The following is a 22,066-nucleotide window of genomic DNA, read 5'->3' on the forward strand; positions in this document are numbered from 1 at the left end:
AGTCTGAGCTGGACTGGGTTAACCCTGATCCAGTCTGAGAGTCTTCTCTCTCCACGACGAGTTCGGCCCGGTCCCGTCTTCTCTCTCTACGACGAGTTCGGCCCGGTCCCATCCTCTCTCTCTACAGCGAGTTCGGCCCGGTCCCATCTTCTCTCTCTACAGCGAGTTCGGCCCGGTCCCGTCTTCTCTCTCTACGGCAAGTTCGGCCCGGTCGCGTCTCCTCTACGAGGAGTTCGGCCCGGTCCCGTCTTCTCTACCACGAGTTCGGCCCGGTCCCGACTTCTCTCTCTACGACGAGTTCGGCCCGGTCCCGTCTTCTCTCTTTACGACGAGTTCGACCCGGTCCCGTCTTCTCTACGACGAGTTCGGCCCGGTCCCGTCTTCTGTACCACGAGTTCGGCCCGGTCTCGTCTTCTCTCTCTACGAGGAGTTCGGCCCGGTCCCGTCTTCTCTCTCTACAACGAGTTAGGCCCAGTTCTGTCTTCTCTCGCCATGATGAGTTCGGCCCGGTTCTGGTTTCTCTCTTTACGAGTTCGGCCCGGTTCTGGTTCCTCTCCACCATAGAAGAAGACAGATCTGTGTGATTTAGAGCTGATTCTAAGGTTTTACTGATGGCTTGTAAAGCTGGTTTGGGTCCATATCAGCCGGGTCTGAACCAGAATCACAAACTTCTTTTAAATCATTTCAGCTTCTATGTGATTTAGTTTGTTGTCTTTTTATTCTTTTTATTTTACTTTCATTAGATTTAATTTATATTTCATTGTCTTCTACTTTCTTTCATCGTGTCAGCGTCGGCATCGTTGCTGCTCTCTGTGTTGTGTGTCTTTGCTGTAATCGAACTGTCAGTATTACTATTAAACATCAGTTATAATACTACCACACATAGTACTACTACAAATACTACGACTAGAGTAGTAAACACGTTGCCGTGGTAACCGGTTCCTCTCTACCACTCCCACTCTGCAACAAAGAAGAAGTAAGACGAGGAAGTGGGAGAGACCCTCTGTGTGTGTGTGTGTGTGTGTGTGTGTGTGTGTGTGTGTGAGTATGTGTGTGTGTGTGTGAGTGTGTGTGTGTGTGTGTGTGTGTGAGTATGTGTGTGTGTGTGTGTGTGTGTGTGGTCTCTGGTAGAAAATGTGTTTCCTGACTCGCTGAGGTTTCATCACATCGACCCCCTGAAACCTCCTAACTGCAGGACTTTCTCCTAAAAACACCTCGTATCTGCATGTTTTCACATCAGTTTCAAAATGAAACAGTTTGAGACTGAAGTTAAAAAAAAACACAATGAAACCACAAAATAGATGAAAAAATATAATAAAATACTTTAAAAGGGTTAAACAGATTAAAATATAATAATCTTTATTTATAAAGCGATATATCACATCAGAAGTCGTCTGAAGACTCTTTCCACGCGGATCAGGTCAGACTGAACTCTGCAGTTTAATTTAAACCCAACATTCACACATGAGCAGCAGGAGAACCTTTAACAGGAAGAACCCGCAAAGAGAACCGAGCTCTGAGAGGGAGAACATCAGCTGACCGGCAGAGAGAGAGAGAAGGGGAGAAAAGGGGAGAGAGAAGGAGAAAGGATCAGTAAAGAGCAGAGAGAGAGAGAGAGAAGGGGAAAGGGGAGAGAGAGGGAGAGAAGGAGAGAAGGGGAGAAGGGGAAAGGGAGAGTAAAGAGCAGAGAGAGAAGGAGAGAAGGAGAAAGGGAGATTAAAGAGCAGAGAGAGAGGGAGGAGAGAGAGAGAGAAGGAGAGAGAGAGAGAGAGAGAGAGAGAGAGAGAAGGGGAAAGGGGAAAGGATGAGTAAAGAGCAGAGAGAGAGAAGGAGAGAAGGAGAGAAGGGGAAAGGGAGAGTAAAGAGCAGAAGGAGAGAGAGAAGGAGAGAGAGAAGGAGAGAAGGGGAAAGGGAGAGTAAAGAGCAGAAGGAGAGAAGGAGAGAGGAGAGAAGGGGGAAGGATGAGTAAAGAGCAGAGAGAGAAGGAGAGAAGGAGAGAAGGAGAAAGGAGAAGTAAAGAGCAGAAAGAAACACTGACAGGAATCAGTTGGCTGAGAGAGACTCAGAGTGTAAGTTAGTGAGCGAGGAGAGAAGGAGAAAAGGAGAGAAGGGGGAAGGAGAAGTAAAGAGCAGAAGGAGGCACAGTGACAAACACTGACAGGACTCAGTTGGCTGAGAGAGACTCAGAGTGTTAGAGAGGGAGGAGGAGGAGGAGTCTAAGCCTATAGCAGCATGAAGGAGCTGGAACATTTATTCCTGAGGGTTCAGTTATGTCCTTCACTCCTGAATGCTGCTGTTCCTACTGTATAACATGTTAAAGTATCTATAACATATATCTCTATAACATGTCTTCTCTCTCAGTGAGCTGAAACTCTCTCTGAAGCTCCGTAAAGCCGACGAAGAGCTCTACAGAGCTTCACAGAGCTTCAGAGAGAGTTTCAGCTCAAAAACTCTTTAAAGAGTGGATGTGAATCTGTGGATGTGAATCTGTGGATGTGAATCTGTGAATCTGTAGATGTGAATCTGTGGATGTGAATCTGTGAATCTGTAGATGTGAATCTGTGGATGTGAATCTGTGGATGTGAATCCGTGAATCTGTGGATGTGAATCTGTGGATGTGAATCTGTGAATCTGTAGATGTGAATCTGTGGATGTGAATCTGTGGATGTGAATCCGTGAATCTGTGAATGTGAATCTGTGGATGTGAATCTGTGGATGTGAATCTGTGAATGTGAATCTGTGGATGTGAATCTGTAGATGTGAATCTGTGGATGTGAATCTGTGGATGTGAATCTGTGAATGTGAATCTGTAGATGTGAATCTGTGGATGTGAATCTGTGGATGTGAATCTGTGGATGTGAATCTGTAGATGTGAATCTGTGGATGTGAATCTGTAGATGTGAATCTGTAGATGTGAATCTGTGGATGTGAATCTGTAGATGTGAATCTGTGGATGTGAATCTGTAGATGTGAATCTGTAGATGTGAATCTGTGGATGTGAATCTGTGGATGTGAATCTGTAGATGTGAATCTGTAGATGTGAATCTGTGGATGTGAATCTGTAGATGTGAATCTGTGGATGTGAATCTGTGGATGTGAATCTGTGAATCTGTGGATGTGAATCTGTGGATGTGAATCTGTGAATGTGAATCTGTGAATCTGTAGATGTAAATCTGTGGATGTGAATCTGTGGATGTGAATCTGTGGATGTGAATCTGTGGATGTGAATCTGTGGATCTGTAGATGTGAATCTGTAGATGTGAATCTGTAGATGTGAATCTGTGGATGTGAATCTGTGGATGTGAATCTGTGGATGTGGATCTGTGGATGTGAATCTGTGGATCTGTAGATGTGAATCTGTGGATGTGAATCTGTGAATCTGTAGATGTGAATCTGTGGATGTGAATCTGTGGATGTGAATCTGTGAATCTGTAGATGTGAATCTGTGGATGTGAATCTGTGGATGTGAATCCGTGAATCTGTGAATGTGAATCTGTGGATGTGAATCTGTGGATGTGAATCTGTGAATGTGAATCTGTAGATGTGAATCTGTGGATGTGAATCTGTGGATGTGAATCTGTGGATGTGAATCTGTGAATCTGTGAATGTGAATCTGTGAATGTGAATCTGTAGATGTGAATCTGTAGATGTGAATCTGTAGATGTGAATCTGTAGATGTGAATCTGTGGATGTGAATCTGTGGATGTGAATCTGTGAATCTGTAGATGTGAATCTGTGGATGTGAATCTGTAGATGTGAATCTGTAGATGTGAATCTGTGGATGTGAATCTGTAGATGTGAATCTGTAGATGTGAATCTGTGGATGTGAATCTGTAGATGTGAATCTGTGGATGTGAATCTGTGGATGTGAATCTGTGAATCTGTGGATGTGAATCTGTGGATGTGAATCTATGAATCTGTAGATGTAAATCTGTGGATGTGAATCTGTGGATGTGAATCTGTGGATGTGAATCTGTGGATCTGTAGATGTGAATCTGTAGATGTGAATCTGTAGATGTGAATCTGTAGATGTGAATCTGTGGATGTGAATCTGTGGATGTGAATCTGTGGATGTGGATCTGTGGATGTGAATCTGTGGATCTGTAGATGTGAATCTGTAGATGTGAATCTGTGGATGTGAATCTTAGGAAGAAGCAACGAGCTCTGACTCAGTGACAGACGACAGAAATTCTTGAGTTACACAATCATGATGTTTCCCAGAATGCTTCATTTAGCTCTCCGTGACTCCAGATGTTCTTCTGATGTCTGAACTGAGCTGAGAGACAGGAACCAACCTGCTCACAGTTCATGATTAGAGACGTGTGTTTAGAGTTTCTACGACAAAACACAGCAACACATCTGATACGTCCGTCCATCCATACATCCAGCATTACATCATCACATCATTACATCATTACATTAAAACATTATAATAACATTACATTATAACATCATCACATCATTACATCATCACATCATTAACATCATTACATTATAACATTAACATCATTAACATCCCCAGCTGACACAGGATGTTGTATTAACGTTGGTCCTTGGTTGGATATCGGCTGCAACGTCAGTTTCACATAAAAATATAACGTTGACTTTACGTTGATATTTAGTTGGTTTTAAGTTGTGTTGGTAAGCCAATATCCAACGTCTCGTCAACCTTCTTAGGTTTTAACGTAAACCCAATTTTCAAAACCATATCATAATCCAACGTTGTTCTAATGCCGCATTAACGTCAGGTGTCAGCTAGGATCATTACATCATCACATCATCACATTATAACATTAACATGATCACATTGGGGGGGGGGGGGGGGGGGGGGGGGGGGGGGGGGCGGCTGTGTCTGAGCAGGTAGAGCGGCTGGTTGCTGGTTTGATTCCCGCCTCCTCCGGTCCACAGCTCAAAAACTCTTTAAAGAGTGGATGTGAATCTGTGAATCTGTGAATCTGTGGATGTGAATCTGTAGATGTGAATCTGTAGATGTGAATCTGTGGATGTGAATCTGTGGATGTGAATCTGTGGATGTGAATCTGTAGATGTGAATCTGTGAATCTGTGGATGTGAATCTGTGGATGTGAACCCTGTGAACCTTGAGTTTCTCCTGATGGCTGAACATGAACGTGTGAACATGTGAAATGTAAAACCAAGGCAGTGATATATAAACTCGTCTCTGCTGAACTTTGGTCTTCCTTCTGTCTTTCTGCTCGCAGTCAAACTGCTGATGGAAGTCAAACTCGCTGTTTCACTTCTTGTTTTTTAGAAATGCTCTGATTGTGAAACTCGATGACGTGAATCCTCAAACTGTCACATGAAGCTTCAATTAGAAAAACAACAATAATCAGTCCGTCGCTCATAAATCACAAGTCATGAGTTAGTCTCTAACGTCCAGGGGAGCCAGGGGGGGGGTCCAGCTTCTAACGTCGGGGGGGGGGGGGGCGGTTCAGCTTCTGATGCTGCCGGTGAATCTGACTCCAGGTCTGATTCTAACGTTATCGACCGTTTGATGAATCAGCAGAAACAGACAGTTACGTGCTCGTCTTCACCACCATCAGCTCTGCTACTTCTTTAATTTATAAAATACATCCTGTAACTTCACCGCACCCCCCCCCCCCATCCCCCCCCATCCCCCCTCCATCCCTCCCATCCCACCCCACCCCCCCATGTACATGAAGTACTGCAGCGTCAGTTACTCTCATCCCACAGTTGATGCCACAGAAATGTTTAAATAAATATGAAATAATAATCTGTAGTGACTTCCTGTTATGACTTCCTGTTTATGACTTCCTGTTTGACAGAAACTTTATTTCAGAGTTAATATTAAAATGTTTAAATCTAGTTTCACGTCCATCAGATGTTTGTGTTCTTCTGACTCACTGGGTCACAAACATTTGGGAACATTTGGGAACATTTGGGGACATTTGGAAACATTTGGGAACATTAGGGAACATAGTTTCTGTAGTTTGTGTAGTTTCTGTAGTTTGTGTAGTTTTTGTAGTTTCTGTAGTTTTTGTAGTTTCTGTAGTTTCTGTAGTTTTTGTAGTTTTTGTAGTTTCTGTAGTTTTTGTAGTTTCTGTAGTTTTTGTAGTTTCTGTAGTTTTTGTAGTTTTTGTAGTTTTTGTAGTTTCTGTAGTTTTTGTAGTTTCTGTAGTTTTTGTAGTTTTTGTAGTTTCTGTAGTTTTTGTAGTTTCTGTAGTTTTTGTAGTTTTTGTAGTTTTTGTAGTTCCTGTAGTTTTTGTAGTTTTTGTAGTTCCTGTAGTTTTTGTAGTTTCTGTAGTTTTTGTAGTTTTTGTAGTTTCTGTAGTTTTTGTAGTTTTTGTAGTTTCTGTAGTTTTTGTAGTTTTTGTAGTTTCGAAGCCAACACCAACACAAACAGACCTTTATTTTGACAGTCAGAGGAAGTTGACTGAGCCTGTAAAAGATGGGAAGTTTTCACTTCAGTCATCTTCACTGCAGGTGATCACCATGACAACCCCGCTGCTGCTGCCATGACGATGGGCAGCGCCCCCCACTTAGACCTGACCGGCCCTCAGGGTCCGGATCAGGACCTGTGGAGGAAGCAGGTCCTGGATCTGCTGACTCAGCTGGTCCAGGTCCAGAAGGAGACCGCAGGAGGACAGGCGGAGATCATCAGACTGCTCGGCTCTCTGGACTCTCAGGTGGGGGCAAGTTTAGATTTAGTCTGGTTAGCTTAGTCTGGGTTAGTTTAGTCAGGTTTAGTCTGGTTAGTTTAGTCTGGTTTAGTTTAGTCTGGTTAGTTTAGTCTGGTTTAGTTTAATCTGGTTTAGTTTAGTCTGGTTAGTTTAGTCTGGTTTAGTTTAGTCTGGTTAGTTTAGTCTGGTTTAGTCTAATCTGGTTTAGTTTAGTCAAGTTTAGATTAGTCTTAGTTTAGTCTGGGTTTAGTCTGGTTTGGTTTAGTCTGGTTTGGTTTAGTCTGGGTTAGTTTAGTCTGGTTTGGTTTAGTCTGGTTTGGTTTAGTCTGGGTTAGTTTAGTCTGGGTTTAGTCTGGGTTAGTTTAGTCTGGTTTGGGTTAGTCTGGGTTTAGTCTGGGTTAGTTTAGTCTGGTTTGGTTTAGTCTGGTTTGGTTTAGTCTGGGTTAGTTTAGTCTGGTTTGGTTTAGTCTGGTTTGGTTTAGTCTGGGTTAGTTTAGTCTGGGTTTAGTCTGGGTTAGTTTAGTCTGGGTTTAGGTTAGTCTGGTTTGGGTTAGTCTGGTTTGGTTTAGTCTGGTTTAGTTTAGTCTGGTTTCTGTGCTGATGGTGTCCTGATGTGGTCTCAGGGTTCGCAGCAGATCCTGGATCTGCAGAATGTGGCTCGGCACCAGAGTCTGCTGGTAGAGAACCACCAGGCCTTACTGCTGCAGGCGTCCCGCATCGCCTCGCACCTGATGACACCTGTCCAGCCCGTCAGCCAATGAGAGTCTGGCACCTGCTGACACCTGTCCAGCCCGTCAGCCAATGAGAGCCTCGCACCTGCTGACACCTGTCCAGCCCGTCAGCCAATCAGAGCCTCCCATCCAATCACATGATAATCAAACCTTGTTTAATTTGCTTCATTAATTAAATGTTTTGTAACGGATTAATTTTGCTTCTTCTTCTTCTGTCAAATAAAATCATGTTGAACAATCTACTGAGTACTTTGTTTCTGAGTATTACAGTACTACTATCAGTACTATGTTTGAGTATTACAGTACTACTACTACTAATAATAAGTTTATTCTGTATAGCGCCTTTCATGAAACACAAGGTCGCTTCACAATAACAGAAACAGACAGAAACACATTTAGTAAAAGTCTGCAGGAACAACAGAGACTTAAAAGAGTCCAGAGTTGGTGCTAGGCGGATGTTAGGAGGGAGCTCCATGGTGTAGGAGCTACCACACTGAAGGCTCCCGAAGGTGGGGGGGGGGGGGGGGGGGGGGTTGGACAGGAGGCCCAAGTCGGCGGAGCGCAGGTCCTGTGAAGGTAAACATGGAGAAGGTCCGTTAAGTACTGGGGTGCAACGGCATGAATAATAACAATACAACAATATAACAACCGGCCGGCTGTGTGGAGTCTACATGTTCTCTTCAGGCCTGTGGGTTCTCTCCAGGTTCTCCAGGTTCTCCAGGTTCCTCCCACAGACCAAAAACATGCAGTTCAGGTTGATTGGAAATTCTAAATTGCCCGTAGGTGTGAATGGCTGTTTGTCTCCATGTGAGCCCTGTGATTGGCTGGCCACCTGTCCAGGTGTGCTCCGCCTCTCACCCAGCTGGGATTGGCTGCGGCCATGTTGGATGAACAGTTGGTAAAATGAATGAATGAACTTTATAAGTGACCTCAAGTTATTCTGTACTCTTTAATCTTTTATTTAGCTTCCTTATTCTAATCAGTAGTTGTGGTTAGGGTTAGCAGCAGTAGTCTGAATATACTAGGTAACCCTAACCCTGTGATGTGGTTCCTCTGTGTGTTTCAGAACCCCCTCCTCCGTCCATCCGGCTCAATTCAGACTTCCTGCCAAATCAAACTGAGAGGGTCCTGACTGCCGGCGCTGCCTTCAACCTCAGTTGCCATGGTAACGGTTCAGTCCGCTGGTCGGTCACAGCGCTCCTCTTCCCGTACAAGCTACCCAACACTCTGGAGTTCCCCAGCTCGAAGGCCAAAAACACCGGGACGTACCGCTGTGGGTACACCAACCGCAGCCTGGAGCACCTGGACACCTGGGTCCACCTCTACGTCAAAGGTGAGTAACTCCAGGAGCCTTCCCAAACATTACTCCACACCTCATACTGAGCAGGAACCAGGAACCAGAAGAGTTCTGCCTCACAGCTTCATACAGTCTGACCCATTCACCTGGAGACCAGTGGCTGCTCAGCAGCGAGCCTGTCTGTTAGAGACGGGACAAACACTTATGCTACAGGTTCAAATGGGTTTTATTAACAGGTTAAATGTAATATATATACCTGCTGCTCCTCTACCTGCTCCTCTACCTGCTCCTCTACCTGCTGCTCCTCTACCTGCTCCTCTACCTGTAACATGTAATCTTCTGTATTTTGGTATTTCATACTGCCTTTAACCCCCCCTCTCTGACAGACCCCTCCAACGTGTTCGTGACGCCCAACAGGCAACCCCCCACCTTCAAAGAGGGGGAGGACTTCCTGTTCAGGTGTCTACTGACCGACCCGTCCGTCACTAACCTCAACCTCCAATTAAAGGGCAGCGCCGGGGTCCTGCCCACCGGTATGAACGTGACCTTTGACCCCCGCCAAGGAGCGCAGATCTACCGGCTGCAGACGACGTTTAAAGGGCAGTACGTCTGCTCTGGGATGAAGGACGGGAGATGGGTGGAGTCCAAACCCGTAGACCTGCTGGTGCTGCCCAGTAAGACCTGTCCATCTACCTGTCTGTCTGTCTGTCTGTCTGTCTGTCTACCTGTCTAATAATCACCTGTCTGTCTGTCTACCTGTCTGTCTGTCTGTCTGTCTGTCTGTCTACCTGTCTAACAGTCACCTGTCTGTCTCTCTACCTGTCTGTCTGCAGGGCTTCCTCCTCCCCGGGTGTCAGTCAGCCAACAGGAAGTAGTTCGTCTGACAGGTGAACAGTTTGAGGTCACCTGTTGGGCCAGTAACCCCACCCACTCCTTCAGCGTCAACTGGACAAGCCCCAATACACAGGTGAGGGGTCAGAGGTCACCTGATCCAGGTCAGGTGTCTTGATAATAATAATAATAGTAATAATAATGCATTTTATTTAAAGGCACCTTAAAAGACATAAAACAACAGCAGAACATCAAACAATATAAATCAGGTAACATTGATATAGTGTGAGACAGAGTAGGCCACTCTATAGGTGGGGGTACAGGCGGGATTTAAAGGTGGAGACAGAGTCAGAAGTGTGAATGTTAGGTGGAGGAGAGTTCCTGAGGCGGGGGGATAGGGCATGAGGGATGTAGTCTATAGAGAGAGTTCTGGTTCTGGTCTGGACCAGAAGGATGGATGGTGCAGGTTGGTGTAGGATGGTGTAGGATGGTGCAGGATGGTGTAGGATGGTGTAGGATGGAGTAGGATGGTGTAGGATGGTCCAGGTTGGTGTAGGATGGTCCAGGTTGGTGTAGGATGGTGTAGGATGGTGTAGGTTGGTGTAGGTTGGTGTAGGATGGTGTAGGGTGGTGTAGGTTGGTGTAGGATGGTGCAGGTTGGTGTAGGATGGTGTAGGATGGTGCAGGTTGGTGTAGGATGGTGTAGGTTGGTGTAGGATGGTGCAGGTTGGTGTAGGATGGTGCAGGTTGGTGCAGGTTGGTGTAGGATGGTGTAGGATGGTCCAGGTTGGTGTAGGTTGGTGTAGGTTGGTGTAGGATGGTGCAGGTTGGTGCAGGTTGGTGTAGGATGGTGTAGGATGGTGCAGGTTGGTGTAGGATGGTGTAGGTTGGTGTAGGATGGTGCAGGTTGGTGCAGGTTGGTGTAGGATGGTGTAGGATGGTCCAGGTTGGTGTAGGTTGGTGTAGGATGGTGCAGGTTGGTGCAGGTTGGTGTAGGATGGTGTAGGATGGTGCAGGTTGGTGTAGGATGGTGCAGGTTGGTGTAAGATGGTGCATAATGGTGTAGGATGGTGTAGAATGGTGCAGGTTGGTGTAGGATGGTGCAGGTTGGTGTAGGATGGTGTAGGATGGTGCAGGTTGGTGTAGGATGGTGCAGGTTGGTGTAGGATGGTGTAGGTTGGTGTAGAATGGTGTAGGATGGTGCAGGTTGGTATAGGATGATGTAGGATGGTGTAGGTTGGTGTAGGATGGTGTAGGGTGGTATAGGTTGGTGTAAGATGGTGCAGGTTGGTGTAGGTTGGTGTAGGATGGTGCAGGTTGGTGCAGGTTGGTGTAGGATGGTGTAGGATGGTCCAGGTTGGTGTAGGTTGGTGTAGAATGGTGTAGGTTGGTGTAGGATGGTGTAGGATGGTGCAGGTTGGTGTAGGATGGTGTAGGTTGGTCCAGGTTGGTCCAGGTTGGTGTAGGTTGGTGTAGGATGGTCCAGGTTGGTGTAGGTTGCTGTAGGATGGTTCAGGTTGGTGTAGGATGGTGTAGGATGGTGCAGGTTGGTGTAGGATGGTGCAGGTTGGTGTAGGATGGTGTAGGATGGTGCAGGTTGGTGTAGGTTGGTGTAGGTTGGTGTAGGATGGTCCAGGTTGGTGTAGGTTGGTGTAGGATGGTGTAGGATGGAGTAGGGTGGAGTAGGGTGGTCCAGGTTGGTGTAGGTTGGTGTAGGATGGTGTAGGATGGAGTAGGGTGGAGTAGGGTGGTCCAGGTTGGTGTAGGTTGGTGTAGGATGGTGCAGGTTGGTGTAAGTGAGGGATGGAGTAGATGGAAGGATGCAGACTGAGTATCATTATTGATGTGGGCTTCGGTGGAGTAGTTCCCAGTCATGGAGAAAGCGTTGAGTGTTGCTAAGGTGCTGTCAGGGCGAGGTAGTTGTAATGTCTGTTTGGTAGGTTTTGTGTCTTGTCTACTTCCTGTTTTATTTTGAAGTGTGTATGTTTTCCCTTGTCTAGCTTCTTTCCCTCCTGTTGATTGCCTCTCTTCCCCTCATGTGATACACCTGTGTCTCATTAACTCCCAGTGTTTATATGTGGTGTGCTCTTTCTCTTCTGTGCCGGCTTGTCTGTTTCTCAGAGTTTATTCTGAGTGTTATTGACCAGTTTTGTTTGTTGGATTCCGAATTTTCAGACAGTGTTTTGTACCTCTGCCCTGTGACTTGGACTTCCTTTTTTTTTTTTAATTTTGGACTGATTAAACAGCTTGAGAACTTGTCTTCCTCGTGTCCCTGTCTCTGCATTCTGAGTCCACCTGGTCTGTGCCTGATAGGTGGATCTGGTATCGATGAGGAGGACCTCAGGTTAAGAAAGTTGAGTGAGAACCAGGATTTAATATCCAGTAAGCAGTGGGATAGAGCTGTGGGTGGCTGAGTGGAGGGTTAGGGTTAGTGGACAGATAGAGCTGTGGAGGGTTAGGGTTAGTAGACAGATAGAGCTGTGGGTGGCTGAGTGGAGGGTTAGGGTTAGTGGGTTAGGGTTAGTGGACAGATAGAGCTGTGGGTGGCTGAGTGGAGGGTTAGGGTTAGTGGACAGATAGAGCTGTGGGTGGCTGAGTGGAGGGTTAGGGTTAGTGGACAGATAGAGCTGTGGGTGGCTGAGTGGAGGGTTAGGGTTAGTGGACAGATAGAGCTGTGGGTGGCAGAGTGGAGGGTTAGGGTTAGTGGACAGATAGAGCTGTGGGTGGCTGAGTGGAGGGTTAGGGTTAGTGGACAGATAGAGCTGTGGAGGGTTAGGGTTAGTGGACATAGAGCTGTGGGTGGCAGAGTGGAGGGTTAGGGTTAGTAGACAGATAGAGCTGTGGAGGGTTAGGGTTAGTGGACAGATAGAGCTGTGCATGGTTAGGGTTAGTGGACAGATAGAGCTGTGGGTGGCTGAGTGGAGGGTTAGGGTTAGTGGACAGATAGAGCTGTGGGTGGCTGAGTGGAGGGTTAGGGTTAGTGGACAGATAGAGCTGTGGGTGGCAGAGTGGAGGGTTAGGGTTAGTGGACAGATAGAGCTGTGGGTGGCTGAGTGGAGGGTTAGGGTTAGTGGACAGATAGAGCTGTGGGTGGCAGAGTGGAGGGTTAGGGTTAGTGGACAGATAGAGCTGTGGGTGGCTGAGTGGAGGGTTAGGGTTAGTGGACAGATAGAGCTGTGGAGGGTTAGGGTTAGTGGACAGATAGAGCTGTGGGTGGCAGAGTGGAGGGTTAGGGTTAGTGGACAGATAGAGCTGTGGAGGGTTAGGGTTAGTGGACAGATAGAGCTGTGGAGGGTTAGGGTTAGTGGACAGATAGAGCTGTGGGTGGCTGAGTGGAGGGTTAGGGTTAGTGATCTGATCTGAACCAGACTGCAGGTTAGGGACAGGTCAGAGGTCAGAGGTCAATGAACAGTGATGGTGATTGGTTGTTTGCTTCCAGGTGAGCATCACCTCCAGCAGTCAGTATGTCCGCAACCAGTTTTCCTTCAACAACACGCTGACTGTAGCCTCCGTCAGTCTGACTCACAGCGGAGCCTACACCTGTACTGCTAACAACGGGGAGGCAGTTACCACGGCAACCACACACCTCCGAGTTCTGGGTAAGACGATGACATCACAGACAATGACATCACAGATTAATGGTCCTGTTCTTAACATTATCTTGTTCTCACAGACCGTCCGTACCTGAAGATCTACCTGCAGCAACATGCTAACGCTAACACCAGGACCATGGAGGTCAATGGGGCCTTGGTTGCTAATGCTAGCAGCATGTCAATGGAAGGGGAGCGTGATGCTAACATTAGCAGCATGTCGATGGAAGGGGAGCGTGATGCTAATGTTAGCAGCATGTCGATGGAAGGGGAGCGTGATGCTAATGTTAGCAGCATGTCGATGGAAGGGGAGCGTGATGCTAACTCTAACAGCAGTTCAACAGAACTGCTGCTCGTGGACGTGAAAGGAGAGCTAGTTGCTAACGTTAGCACAAACAGAAATGCTAACATCAGCAGCACCAGCAGGACGGAGGTTTACGAAGCTCAAGATGTGATGCTAACATTTGGGATGGAGGCGTATCCTCCAATCAGAAGCCAGCACTGGGTGACACCAACACATGTCAACAATACAGTTTATCAGGAGAGCTACACCACTAACGGCTGCAGGTTAGCATGCTACTACCAGTTAGCATTACTAACGGCTACAGGTTAGCATGCTGCTACCAGTTAGCATTACTAACGGCTAAAATACACTACCGAGAAATGTACGAAATCTCACTGGTGAGTTTTGGTTTAGTTAAGGTGGTATTGTAACATTAAGCTTAGTTAAGGTGGCATTGTAACATTAAGCGTAGTTAAGGTGGTATTGTAGCATTAAGCTTAGTTAAGGTGGTATTGTAGCATGTTAAGGTGGTATTGGAGCATGTTAAGGTGGTATTGGAGCATGTTAAGGTGGTATTGTAGCATGTTAAGGCGGTATGTCTCATGCTGCAGGTCGGAGGCCATGCTGCTGCTGCGGCGGGTCCGTCAGGTAGACAGAGGTCGCTACTCGTTCCACTTCTCCAACTCGTTCTTCAGCGGCTCCATGAACATCGACCTCCGAATCTACCGTAAGATAATCTTCCTCCTCCTCCTCCTCCTCCTCCTTCTCCTCCTCCTCTTCATCATCCTCCTTCTCCTCCTCCTCCTCTTCATCCTTCTCCTCCTCCTCCTCCTCATCCTTCTCCTCCTCCTCCTCCTCCTCTTCCTCACAGCTGTAACCGGTCCCGTCTTCAGTCGGCCTTTTCATTAAAGCTTCTTCATGTCTTTATTTTTCTGTATTCAGTGAATAAAGACAATAAATTGGGTTCTTTCAGGTTCTCCGAGTGTTCTCATCAGTCTGGAGAACGGCAGTCTGACCTGCAGCAGCTCGGGTTACCCCCCCCCCTCCGTCCTCTGGCTCAGCTGCCCCGGCCTCAGAGACACGTACGTATTAACCAGCCAATCAGCTGCGGGCCAGGGCGGGGCTACAGGACACTAACCTGACCTCCTCTGCAGGTGTGGAGACGTGTCCACCTATCAGGTCTCCCCGACTGATGTGACATCACAGGAGGATGATGATGATGATGAGGAGGTGGTGAGGAAGCACCTGCCTCTCCCTCTGTCACCTGGTGATGATGTCACAGTGGAGTGTGTCGCTGATAACTTCGTGGGTCGTTCACGTAAAGTCTTCGTGCTTCGTAAGAGTCTTCGTAAGTGTTTTCTTAGAGGAACCTGAACGTGTCGCAGAATATAATCAATACTACGGTGGCCGAGAAGGGTCATAACACATGCAAATGCCAAAACACCTGCAAATTCAGAAAACACCTTCATCGATGTTACAAATATTCACAACACGAGTAAATAGGGAAACGAACTGCAAACTAGGTGAAAACGGAAATGTTTCCAGGGGGACCATAATCAGCGACGGACCCACATCCTGTTTCCGAAAACAAAAAAACACAGAATTGTTTCCAACATATTAAGTACTCAGTAATTGTTAAACGTTCAAAACGGTGTGTCATATGACTATATTCGTTTTTAATTTATAGGGGGCGCTGTTGCCCCCGTGTGGGTCCGTCGCTGATTATTGTCCCCCTGGAAACATTTCCGTTTTCACCTAGTTTGCTGTTCGTTTTCATCTAGTTTGCAGTTCGTTTCCCTATTTGCTCGTGTTGTGAATATTTGTAACATCGATGAAGGTGTTTTCTGATTTTGTAGATGTTTTCTTAATTTGCATGTGTTATGACCCTTCTCGGCCACCGTACAATACATTATTATAAATCCAGAATCAGTAAATGAAATATAACCATGTTGTCCTGAGTGTTGTCTCAGAGCTCCAGGCCGGTTCTGATCTATCAGCTGTTGTTCAGCCTCTACAGGGGAACCGCCCACCATCCTCACGCCCGCTCTGATTGGTGCTCTGGGTGCTGCCGCCTTCCTGCTCCTGCTCCTATTGGTCGTCTCCTACAAGTGGAGACAGGTGCGTGTTTCATACGTGAAGAACAGACGTTCAACACGACGTCACCCTGCTGACCCTCTCCTCTTCCTCTCCTCCTCCTCCTCCTCCTCCTCCTCCTCCTTCTTCTTCTTCTTCTTCTTCTTCTTCTCTCAGAAACCTAAATATGAGATCCGCTGGAAGATCATCGAGAGCAGCGACGGGAACAACTACACCTTTGTTGACCCCACCCAGCTGCCGTACAACTATAAGTGGGAGTTTCCCCGAGACAAACTCCGCCTCGGTACGATGAGCTCATACTGCCTTAACCCTGAAGATTGATTGATTGGTTGATTGGTTGGTTAGTTGATTGATTGATTGGTTGGTTGGTTAGTTGATTGATTGGTTGGTTGGTTGGTTGGTTGGTTGACTGGTTGATTGGTTGGTTGGTTGGTTGGTTGGTTAGTTGATTGATTGATTGGTTGGTTGGTTGGTTGATTGGTTGGTTGGTTGGTTGGTTGAGTGGTTGATTGGTTGGTTGGTTGGTTGGGTGGTTGATTGGTTGGTTGATTGGTTGGTTGGTTAGTTGGTTGGTTGATTGATTGGTTGATTGGTTGGATGGTTGGTTGATTGGTTGGTTGGTTGAGTGGTTGATTGGTTGGTTGGTTAGTTGATTGATTGATTGGTTGGTTGGTTGGTTGGTTGGTTGGTTGGTTGATTGGTTGGTTGGTTGGTTGGTTGAGTGGTTGATTGGTTGGTTGGTTGGTTGGGTGGTTGATTGGTTGGTTGATTGGTTGGTTGGTTAGTTGATTGATTGATTGGTTGGTTGATTGATTGGTTGGTTGGTTGGTTGATTGGTTGGTTGGTTAGTTGATTGATTGATTGGTTGGTTGATTGATTGGTTGGTTGGTTGGTTGATTGGTTGGTTGGTTGGTTGGTTGAGTGGTTGATTGGTTGGTTGGTTGGTTGGGTGGTTGATTGGTTGGTTGATTGGTTGGTTGGTTAGTTGGTTGGTTGATTGATTGGTTGATTGGTTGGATGGTTGGTTGATTGGTTGGTTGGTTGGGTGGTTGATTGGTTGGTTGGTTAGTTGATTGATTGATTGGTTGGTTGGTTGGTTGGTTGGTTGGTTGGTTGGTTGAGTGGTTGATTGGTTGGTTGGTTGGTTGGGTGGTTGATTGGTTGGTTGGTTAGTTGGTTGACTGGTTGGTTGGTTGGTTGTTTGTTTTTCTCTGACCCTCCATCTGTTTCTACAGGAGCTGTTTTGGGTTCGGGGGCGTTTGGGAAGGTTGTCGAGGCGACGGCGTACGGGCTGGGAACCGACGACAACGTCACCAGAGTCGCAGTGAAGATGCTGAAACGTCAGTCAATCGTCGTCATGACAACATTACCGTTTAATGTTACCCGTGGTTACCTGAGCTTCACTGTGACTCTCGTCTCATGTGTTAACAGCGAGCGCTCACTCTGAGGAGCGGGAAGCGCTGATGTCAGAGCTGAAGATCCTCAGCCATCTTGGTTACCATGACAACATCGTCAACCTGCTGGGTGCATGCACCCGAGGAGGTAACGACAGCCCCGGTTCTTAATGATCACAGTTAATTAATGCTGGCAGCTCGTTGTTCTGACGCCGTCTCTTCACCAGGTCCCATGCTGATGATCACTGAGTACTGTAGCCATGGCGACCTGCTCAACTTCCTGCGGGGACACGCTCACGACTTCATGGCGTCCATTCTGAGTGTGGATGAAGTGGAGGGAGAAGCTTTCTATAAGAACATGACGGCCCAGCACGCCAGGCTCAGGAGGTCTGACATTATTTAATATGTAACCAGGATGAGACTGTTTATATAAATTAATACATTGAGTTGAGTTTAATCATGTCTAATAAATGGCATTAAACTTTAAATATAAATCAAACAATGATTTTACAGAAAATATCAAAAGTGATTATTGTTAAAGAGACGAGATCCTTGAAATGATCAGGTGTTCATCATTAATCATTAATTCGATATGATTGGCTGATGAGTCCCTCAACTGATTCCTGACAGCCAATCATAATCCTGACAGTGTCACCTGTGATGATGTCACTTGTTATGATGTCACCTGTGATGTCACTGTGTGTGTGTTGCAGTGACAGTGGGATCTCCTGCTGTTCAGAGTATCAGGAGATGCAACCGATACTGAGTCCAGGACAAGAACACCTGGGTAACAACCTGATACACCTGAACACACCTGAACACACCATGAACACACCTGAACACACCATGAACACACCTGAACACACCATGAACACACCTGATGCACCTGAACACACCTGAACACACCATGAACACACCTGAACACACCATGAACACACCTGAACACACCTGAACACACCATGAACACACCTGAACACACCATGAACACACCATGATCACACCTGATGCACTTGAGACACCTGAACACACCAGAACACACCTGAATACACCTGAACACACCATGAACACACCATGAACACACCTGAACACCTGAACACACCTACACACCTGAACACACCATGAACACACCATGAACACACCATGAACACACCTGATGCACCTGAACACACCTGAACACACCTGAACACACCATGAACACACCTGAACACACCATGAACACACCTGAACACACCTGAACACACCATGAACACACCTGAACACACCATGAACACACCATGAACACACCTGATGCACTTGAGACACCTGAACACACCAGAACACACCTGAATACACCTGAACACACCATGAACACACCATGAACACACCTGAACACCTGAACACACCTGATACACCTGAACACACCATGAACACACCTGAACACCTGAACACACCATGAACACACCATGAACACACCATGAACACACCATGAACACACCTGATGCACCTGAACACACCTGAACACACCTGTCTGTGTCTCTCAGGTGTGCAGAAGGACAGTCTGTCTGTCAGTGACCTCATGAGGTTTTCCTACCAGGTGGCTCAGGGTCTGGACTTCCTGTCCACACGAAATGTAAGAAAACACCCACACACACACACACACACACACACACACACACACACACACACACACACACACACTCACTCACCTGTGTACCTGTGTGTGTGTGTGTGTCAGTGTATCCATAGAGACGTTGCAGCGAGGAACGTGCTGCTGACTGATCATCGTGTTGCAAAGATCTGTGACTTCGGTTTAGCGAGAGACATCTGCAACGACGACAGCTACATCGTCCAGGGCAACGTGAGTCACCTGTGTACCTGAGTGTGTACCTGTGTGTACCTGAGTGTGTACCTGTGTGTACCTGAGTATGTACCTGTGTGTGTACCTGAGTGTGTACCTGTGTGTACCTGAGTGTATACCTGAGTATGTACCTGTGTGTGTACCTGAGTGTATACCTGAGTGTGTACCTGTGTGTACCTGTGTGTACCTGAGTGTGTACGTGTGTGTATACGTGTGTATACCTGTGTGTATACGTGTGTATACCTGTGTGTACCTGAGTGTGTACCTGAGTGTATGTACCTGTGTATACGTGTGTGTACCTGTGTGTGTACCTGAGTGTGTACCTGTGTATACCTGTGTGTGTACCTGTGTTTACCTGTGTGTGTATACCTGTGTGTACCTGAGTGTATGTACCTGTGTGTGTACCTGAGTGTATGTACCTGTGTGTACCTGAGTGGGTACCTGTGTGTGTACCTGTGTGTATTACCTGAGTGTGTACCTGAGTGTGTACCTGAGTGTGTACCTGTGTGCAGGCGCGGCTCCCAGTGAAGTGGATGGCTCCTGAGAGCATCTTCCAGTGTGTGTACACCGTGCAGAGCGACGTCTGGTCCTACGGAGTCTTACTGTGGGAGATCTTCTCTCTGGGTAACCATGGCAACAGTATTCACCGAAATATACAAACACAGTCAGAGTGGACCAACATGCATGAATCAATGAGTGTGTGTTACTCTGTGTGTGTTTTCAGGTAAGAGTCCCTACCCAAACGTTGCCGTGGATACCAACTTCTACATGATGATCAAAGATGGCCGCCACATGGCTCAGCCAGACTTCGCTCCGGCAGAGATGTGAGTGTTAATAAAGTTATTTTAAATATAACAGAGTCCTGCGCTGTCCTCGTGTGTTAATAAAGTTATTTTAAATATAACAGAGTCCTGCGCTGTCCTCGTGTGTTAATAAAGTTATTTTAAATATGACAGAGTCCTGCGCTGTCCTCGTGTGTTAATAAAGTTATTTGACGCTCAGGTATCAGCTGATGACGCTCTGCTGGAGTTTGGAGCCGACCGACAGACCCACCTTCAAGATGATTGGTCAGCTGATCGACAGGCTCCTCCCAGCGTCCAATGACACGTCGCCACATCACAGCAAGCAGGTGAGGACCAATCAGAAAGCAAAGATACGGCTCAGAGCCCCCTGGTGGCCGACTGGTTACAGTGCATAGATACGGCTCAGAGCCCCCGGTGGCCGCGTGGTTACACTGCATAGATAAGGCTCAGAGCCCCCTGGTGGCCGACTGGTTACACTGCATAGATACGGCTCAGAGCCCCCTGGTGGCCGACTGGTTACAGTGCATAGATACGGCTCAGAGCCCCCTGGTGGCCGACCGGTTACAGTGCATAGGTACGGCTCAGAGCCCCCTGGTGGCCGACCGGTTACAGTGCATAGATACGGCTCAGAGCCCCCTGGTGGCCGACCGGTTACACTGCATAGATACGGCTCAGAGCCCCCTGGTGGCCGACTGGTTACAGTGCATAAATACGGCTCAGAGCCCCCTGGTGGCCGACTGGTTACAGTGCATAGATACGGCTCAGAGCCCCCTGGTGGCCGACTGGCTACACTGCATAGATACGGCTCAGAGCCCCTGGTGGCCGACTGGTTACAGTGCATAAATACGGCTCAGAGCCCCCTGGTGGCCGACTGGTTACAGTGCATAAATACGGCTCAGAGCCCCCTGGTGGCCGACTGGTTACAGTGCATAGATACGACTCAGAGCCCCCTGGTGGCCGACTGGTTACAGTGCATAGATACGGCTCAGAGCCCCCTGGTGGCCGACTGGTTACAGTGCATAGATACGGCTCAGAGCCCCCTGGTGGCCGACCGGTTACACTGCATGGATACTGCTCAGAGCCCCCTGGTGGCCGACTGGTTACACTGCATAGATACGACTCAGAGCCCCCTGGTGGCCGACTGGTTACAGTGCATAGATACGGCTCAGAGCCCCCTGGTGGCCGACTGGCTACACTGCATAGATACGGCTCAGAGCCCCTGGTGGCCGACTGGTTACAGTGCATAGATACGGCTCAGAGCCCCCTGGTGGCCGACTCGTTACACTGCATAGATACGGCTCAGAGCCCCCTGGTGGCCGACTGGTTACAGTGCATAGATACGGCTCAGAGCCCCCTGGTGGCCGACTGGTTACACTGCATAGATACGGCTCAGAGCCCCCTGGTGGCCGACTGGTTACAGTGCATAGATACGGCTCAGAGCCCCCTGGTGGCCGACCGGTTACACTGCATGGATACTGCTCAGAGCCCCCTGGTGGCCGACTGGCTACAGTGCATAGATACGGCTCAGAGCCCCCTGGTGGCCGACTGGTTACACTGCATAGATACGGCTCAGAGCCCCCTGGTGGCCGACTGGTTACAGTGCATAAATACGGCTCAGAGCCCCCTGGTGGCCGACTGGTTACACTGCATAGATACGGCTCAGAGCCGTTTTAGGAAAAGAATAAAAGACATTCGACCTGAACAGAATGAAGAGTTAACAGATGGTACCTGAACGCATCATTTGTCCTCAGCTGACCTACAGGAACATCGACGAGTGCAGAGAAGAAGAAGAGGAAGAGGAAGAGGAGGAGGCGACGATGAAGAACATCTACCAGCTGTCCTGAAGCTCTCGTCCAATCAGAGCGTTCGTTGGATCGACAGTTCTCAGTTTTTTCTACAGGATTAAATGATTGGTCGTCAGGACTGATGACATCACTTCCTTCGGCTCATCAGATTTCTGACATTTTATATTTTTAATAAAAATATTTGTAACAAACCGAACAAACATGTTAATATTGAAGCGACTACGCTGTTAGATGTTTCTACAGCGAACACGAAGTTAAACAATATGATCCTGTTATTAGACTTTTAAGACTCTTCATAAATATAAGCTTTACTTTCACTTTAAATCATCTGTAATTATCTAAAATGCTTTTTTATTTCCACAGGAAAAAAAACATCTGATAGTTTAAAGTAGTTTTTAGCTCATTTAGATCATAAATGTAATGACTGTAATTGATCACACTTCTACAGTGTAAATGTTTCTCTGTTCATTTTTAGCCTCACCAGCTTCAGTCCAACTTCACTGAACCCAGAACGTCACTACGGAAGCCCGGAGAGGCCAGAAAGAGTCATGAGACATTACCGTCGTCTTTCATTGGATAGAATTTATTTTAATGTACAAATTAAAACTCAACTGAGATAACTATCAACTATAATTAACTAAAGTCAGACTGAATGCTCCTGAACATGTCAAATGGTGTAACCACAAAATGTCAAATGGTGTAACCACAAAAGAATGATAGATATTAAATATGTGATCAGCTA

At 47.1% G+C, this 22,066-nt stretch overlaps 1 protein-coding gene across 1 annotated transcript; it reads left to right on the forward strand.

Moving 5' to 3' along the window:
• Positions 1–8,061: 8,061 nt before the first annotated feature.
• Positions 8,062–21,616, forward strand: csf1rb (colony stimulating factor 1 receptor, b). Its single transcript, XM_053332063.1, has 22 exons — positions 8,062–8,230; positions 8,457–8,723; positions 9,074–9,361; positions 9,521–9,654; positions 12,958–13,117; positions 13,192–13,344; positions 13,477–13,675; positions 14,003–14,118; positions 14,365–14,473; positions 14,546–14,727; positions 15,400–15,509; positions 15,642–15,768; positions 16,721–16,825; positions 16,917–17,027; positions 17,107–17,266; positions 17,593–17,666; positions 18,400–18,488; positions 18,594–18,716; positions 19,229–19,340; positions 19,441–19,540; positions 19,719–19,845; positions 21,271–21,616. Exons 1-22 carry the CDS (start codon positions 8,062–8,064, stop codon positions 21,361–21,363), a joined length of 3,108 nt encoding a protein of 1,035 aa, XP_053188038.1. The 3' UTR covers positions 21,364–21,616.
• Positions 21,617–22,066: the final 450 nt, after the last annotated feature.

The sequence above is a fragment of the Scomber japonicus genome, chromosome 13 (assembly GCF_027409825.1).
Source record: "Scomber japonicus isolate fScoJap1 chromosome 13, fScoJap1.pri, whole genome shotgun sequence".
NCBI classification, from domain to species: Eukaryota; Metazoa; Chordata; class Actinopteri; order Scombriformes; family Scombridae; genus Scomber; species Scomber japonicus.